The sequence below is a fragment of the Arachis stenosperma genome, chromosome 3, assembly GCF_014773155.1.
Source record: "Arachis stenosperma cultivar V10309 chromosome 3, arast.V10309.gnm1.PFL2, whole genome shotgun sequence".
NCBI lineage: Eukaryota > Viridiplantae > Streptophyta > Magnoliopsida > Fabales > Fabaceae > Arachis > Arachis stenosperma.
The window spans coordinates 53,383,426-53,388,987 of NC_080379.1; the positions used below are offsets into that span (position 1 = coordinate 53,383,426).

At 42.6% G+C, this 5,562-nt stretch overlaps 1 protein-coding gene across 1 annotated transcript; it reads right to left on the reverse strand.

The window, feature by feature from the left end:
* Positions 1-2,637: 2,637 nt before the first annotated feature.
* Positions 2,638-3,690, reverse strand: LOC130966119 (uncharacterized). The gene is made up of 2 exons (XM_057890888.1): positions 3,238-3,690; positions 2,638-3,075 (listed from the first exon to the last, which is right to left on the reverse strand). The coding sequence occupies exons 1-2, from the start codon at positions 3,688-3,690 to the stop codon at positions 2,638-2,640; spliced, it is 891 nt and encodes a 296-aa protein (XP_057746871.1).
* Between the last annotated feature and the right edge of the window lie 1,872 nt (positions 3,691-5,562).

The following is a 5,562-nucleotide window of genomic DNA, read 5'->3' on the forward strand; positions in this document are numbered from 1 at the left end:
GTTGCATTCCCTCACTGCCTAGAAAGCCTTGTGCTCCACCTCCACTGAGAGGTGACAAGCCTTTCCGTAGACTAGGCGGAAGGGACTCATTCCGATTGGTGTCTTGTACGCTGTCCTGTATGCCCAAAGCGCATCTGCAAGCCTTGTACTCCAGTCTTTTCTATGAGGCTTGACAATCTTCTCCAGGATACGCTTTATCTCTCTGTTTGACACCTCGACTTGTCCATTGGTCTGGGAGTGGTAAGCTGTGGCCACCTTGTGCACAATCCCATGTTTCTTCAGTAGACCTATTCATCTCCTGTTACAAAAGTGAGTGCCTTGATCACTCATGATTGCTCATGGTGATCCAAAGCGATAGATAATATTATTTCAAACAAAAGAGACAACAGTGTTAGCATTATCAGTACGGGTAGGAATTGCTTCCACCCATTTAGAAACATAATCTACAGCTAACAGTACATATAGGAAACCATGAGAGTTTGGAAATAGACCCATGAAGTCAATGCCCTAAACATCGAAAATTTCACAGAACAACATAGGTTGTCGGGGCATCTCATACCTCTTGGATATCTTTCCAAACCTCTGGCATGGTGAACAAGATTCACAGAAAGCAGTGGCATCCTTAAATAGTGTGGGCCACCAGAATCCACAGTCCAGAATTTTTCTAGCTGTCCTTTGAGGACCAAAATGTCCACCACTATTAGAAGAGTTGCAAGTCTCTAAAATTGACTGAAATTCTGATTGTGGCACACACCTTTTGATTATCTGGTCAGCACCACATCTCCATAAATATGGGTCATCCCATATATAATATTTGGACTCGCTTTTAAGCTTGTCCTTTTGATGCTTAGTAAAATCAAGAGGGAAGGTACGACTAACCAAATAATTAGCTATAGGTGCGTATCAAGGAACTAATTCAAATATTACGTGCAAGCTATCAAACGGAAAAGCATCATTGATAGGAGTGGAGTCATTCTTAATGTGCTCTAGGTGACTCAGATGGTCAACCACTAAATTCTGAGTACCATTCCTATCTTTAATTTCTAAATCAAATTCTTGCAGCAACAATATCCAATGTATGAGCCTTGGTTTGGACTCTTTCTTAGCTAATAAATATTTTAGAGCTGCATGATATGAATATACTACCACCTTAGTACCAAGTAAGTAGGCTCAGAACTTATCCAGAGCAAAAACAATAGCCAGAAGCTCTTTTACAGTGGTTGTATAATTAGACTGAGCAGCATCTAAATTCTTAGATTCATAGACAATGATAAAAGGGTCCTTACCTTTGCGCTGAGCCAACGCCACTCCTATTGTGTAGTTGGAGGCATCACACAATATCTCAAAGGGTTGACTCTAGTCAGGCCCTTTCACAATAGGGGCTTGGGTCAGAGCGATCTTCAGCTTATCAAACGCCTCCTTACAGTCCGTGCTCAGCTCGAACTCAACATCCTTCTATAGCCGTCGGGATAAAGGCAGTGCTACCTTACTGAAGTCCTTGATAAATCGCCGGTAGAAACCTGCATGACGTAGAAACGAGCGAACTTCCCTCATGGAGGAGGGGTAAGGTAAACCAGAAATGACATCTACCTTTGCTGGATCAACTGAAATACCAGTATTAGAAACAACATGTCCTAGAACAATACCTTGTTGTACCATAAAATGACATTTTTCAAAGCTCAATACAAGGTTAGAACTAACACACCTATCTAATACTCTAGCTAAACTATCCAAGCAGAGGCTAAATGAATCACCATACACACTAAAGTCATCCATGAAAACTTCCATACAGTTCTCAAGAAGATCAGAGAAAATGCTCATCATGTATCTTTGGAACGTAGCCGGTGCATTACATAAGCCAAAAGGCATCCTCTTATATACATACGTTCTGAAGGGACATGTAAAAGTAGTTTTCTCCTGATCTTCAGGAGCTATATAAATTTGGAAATAGCTAGTGTAACCATCTAGAAAACAGTAGTGTGATTTACCTGACAGGCGATCAAGCATCTGATCAATGAAAGGCAGTGGGTAGTGATCCTTGCGGGTGGCCTGGTTGAGGCGCCTATAATCAATGCACACCCTCCACGAGTTCTGCACTCTAGTTGCAATGAGTTTTCCGTGTTCATTCTTTACTGTTGTTACTCCAGATTTCTTTGGTACCACCTGAACTGAGCTGACCCATTCACTATCCGAGATTGGATAGATGATGTCAGCTTCAAGCAGTCTGGTCACTTCCTTCTTGACAACCTCTAGGATGGTGGGGTTCAGCCACCTCAGAGGTTGACAGACAGGCTTTGTTCCCTCTTCTAAAAATATACGGTGCTCACAGTCCTGAGGGCTGATGCCTACTATATCCGCCAAGCTCCACCCAATAGCCTTCTTGTGTCTTCTCAGCACACTAAGCAACTACTTCTCCTGTTGGGAGGTGAGTTCCCTTGCAATGATAACTGGGAGCTTCTGATTATCCTCAAGGTAAGAATACTTGAGGAGGGGTGGAAGGGGCTTTAATTCCATCTTCTGCTCCTGGTGAGGCACCATATCATTTGGAGCTATGTGTGGGGGCAAGGTATCTTCAGTAAGCTCGTGGGGTTTCCCCACACTTACACCTTGCTCCATGTGTATCTCTTCTACTTCTTCTTAATGGACTTCAGCCACAATCTCATCAATAATGTCACACTGGAAGATTGAGTGATCTTCCGGTGGGTGCTTCATAGCTTCATCCAAATTAAAGCTCACTGTTCTGCTATCTATCTCAAAAGAGTAGGTTCCTGAGAAGGCATCCAATTTGAACCTTGAAGTCTTCAAAAATGGCCTTCCAAGCAGGATGGATGATGGTCTTCCTGAGTCATTAGGGGGCATCCCCAAAATATAAAAGTCAACAGGGAATGTTAGCCCCTTAATGCTCACTAGCACGTCCTTAGCAATTCCAGCCACTGATATAATGCTCTTATCTGCCAAAACAAAACGTGCTGCTGATCTTTTTAAGGGAGGGAGCCTCAAAGCATCATATACAGATAATGGCATAATACTCACACACGCACTTAGATCACACATGCAGTCAAAAAATTGTACACCCTGAATAGTACAAGTAACCATGCATGGACCCGGATCCCCACATTTTTCCGGTATAGCACCCATTAAAGCAAAAATAGAGCTACCTAGAGGAATAGTTTCTAATTCATTTATTTTATCTTTATACATGCATAAATCTTTTAGAAACTTAGCATATTTAGGTACTTGCTGAATGGCATCAAAAAGGGAAATAGTTATCTCAACCTTTTTGAATATTTCTACCATTTTGGGGTCTAGCTCCATCTGCTTTCTGGGCTTCCTAGCAAGGTGTGGAAATGGAAGGGGAATGGCGTCTTCAGTATCTTCAGTGCTGCTTGGTGCTTCATTCCTTGGTTGACCCGCTTCTTCTTCAACCACTTCTTGTACTACATCCTCTTCCTCGACGTCCTCTACCTCAACAATGTCTTCAACTGGGATATCTACCTTTGAGCTTGGCTCCTCATGACTCCTCTCTTGCAGTGTGGTTTTGGACCTCAAAATAATGGCATTGATTCGTCCTTTGGGGTTAGGTAAGGGTTTAGAAGGAAGTGCATTGGAGCTTGCAGGTTGATTGCTGAGGGTGGAAGATGGTTCCAACTGGGATATGAGAGCTTGTAAAGTGGAGTTAAGATCGTTCATGGTAGAGTTAATTGAGTTCTGAAGGTCTTTTTGTCCTTGAGCAATAGAGTGAAGCAGCTCTTCATTGGGAGGGGGGGGGGAAGAGGGGTAAGTAATTTGAGGGGCTTGCTGCTGGTTATTTTGAGATCCCTGGGCTTGCCTTTGGTGAGGTTCTTCATAAGGTTGGCTTTGGTTCTATTGAGACCGGTTTTTCCTATTGTTATTGTTGTTCCACCTCTGATTTCTACCATTGTCTCTGCCTCCTTGGTTGTAGTTGTCCCTCCATCCTTGGTTAGAGTTACCTCTCAACCCTTCGTTGGAGTTATCCCTCCATCCCTGGTTGGAGTTGTCTTACCAACCTTGATTGTAGTTCCCACCTTAGTTATAATTACTGCCTTATTGATAGTACCCTTGGTTTGGGCGATCATAGAAGTTGTGGGTAGCTGCTAGGGTGGTGTCTTCTTGTTGAGTTGCGGACACTCATAAGTTTAATGAGTATAGCATGCACATATTCTGCACACTCTCTGAGGGACCAGCTATTGACACTATTGTTGCTGAAGAGGCTGAAGTTGTTGTTGATTCAGCTATATTTGCTTCAGTAAGTTGGTCATCTCACACAGAGTCTGTGTGAGAGTAGTAGTCTCACTACTAGAGGAAACCTCTGTAACAGCCTTGGGATGGTTGTTCCTATGCCTGGCATTCCGAGTAGACTTAGCTAGATCGGTGATCAGTTGCCACGCTTCATCCGCGATCTTGTACTTCTTTAGAGAGCCATTACTCCCACCATCTAATGTAGTCTTGTCTTGAGGCTTCATGCCTTGCGTCAAATAGCTAATCAACACCAACTTGTCAATCATGTAGTGGGGGCATGCGTCTAGGAGATTCCTGAAGCATTCTCAATACTCATAAAGAGTCTCTGATTCACCTTGAATAATGCAGGAAATTTCTTTCATCAGTCTATCAGTAAATTCAGCTGGAAAGAATTTTTCCAAGAATTCTCTTCTGAGTGTATCCCAATTAGTAACAACTGCTTCAGGTTGAGTGTAGTACCACTCCCTCGCCCTTTTCCCTCAAGAAAAAACGGGAAGGCGGTCAGCAAAATAGTAGTCTCATCTGCACCATGACGCCTAACAGTAGAGCAGGCTGTCTGAAAATCCCTGAGGTGCTTGAGAGGCTCTTGAACAGGTAAGTCATGAAACTTAGGTAGTAGATTGATTAGTGAAGTCTTCAGTTCAACATCTGCACCCAGATTTGGATGACGTGCTTGGAACGGTGGCAGTGTAAAGTCGGGAGCTCCTGCTTCCTGGAGAGTAACCCTTCTGGGCGCCGACATGTTATCTGCGCGTAAATCAACAGAATCAGTAGAAGAAGAGCTTGTTTCTCCCTTAAATAACGCTTCAGATTCGTCCTCAGATAAGACTGGTGAATTGGTATTAACCACTTTACCACCCTCAGAGGCTAACCGACGCCGAGCTCGCCTTATATGTGAAATAGTTCTTTCAATTTCTGGATCAAACGTGGCTAAGCTCGGATCAGGTAGTGAACGTGTCATTCAATGAAAGAAACATACAGCTCATGGTAATAAAACTAAAATAGAATATGTAAATAGTAAATATAAAAATATTTACACTAACCAATAACTTAGCACACTATTGTAACTCCCCGGTAACGGCGCAAAAAATTGACATGCGGAAAATTACTGATTAAGAATTTATAATAGACATTAATGTTGCGAGTATAGTTCTTAACCGATGAGAATTCCACGTATCAATTTAAAAAGGGTTGTCACAAATTTAGAATAAAATACTGGGAGTAGAAATCCCAAGTCGTCTCCCAACGAGTTACTAAGAGAGTGCTATTTATTGATCTGGAGTTCTCAAGAAATTTGGAGTT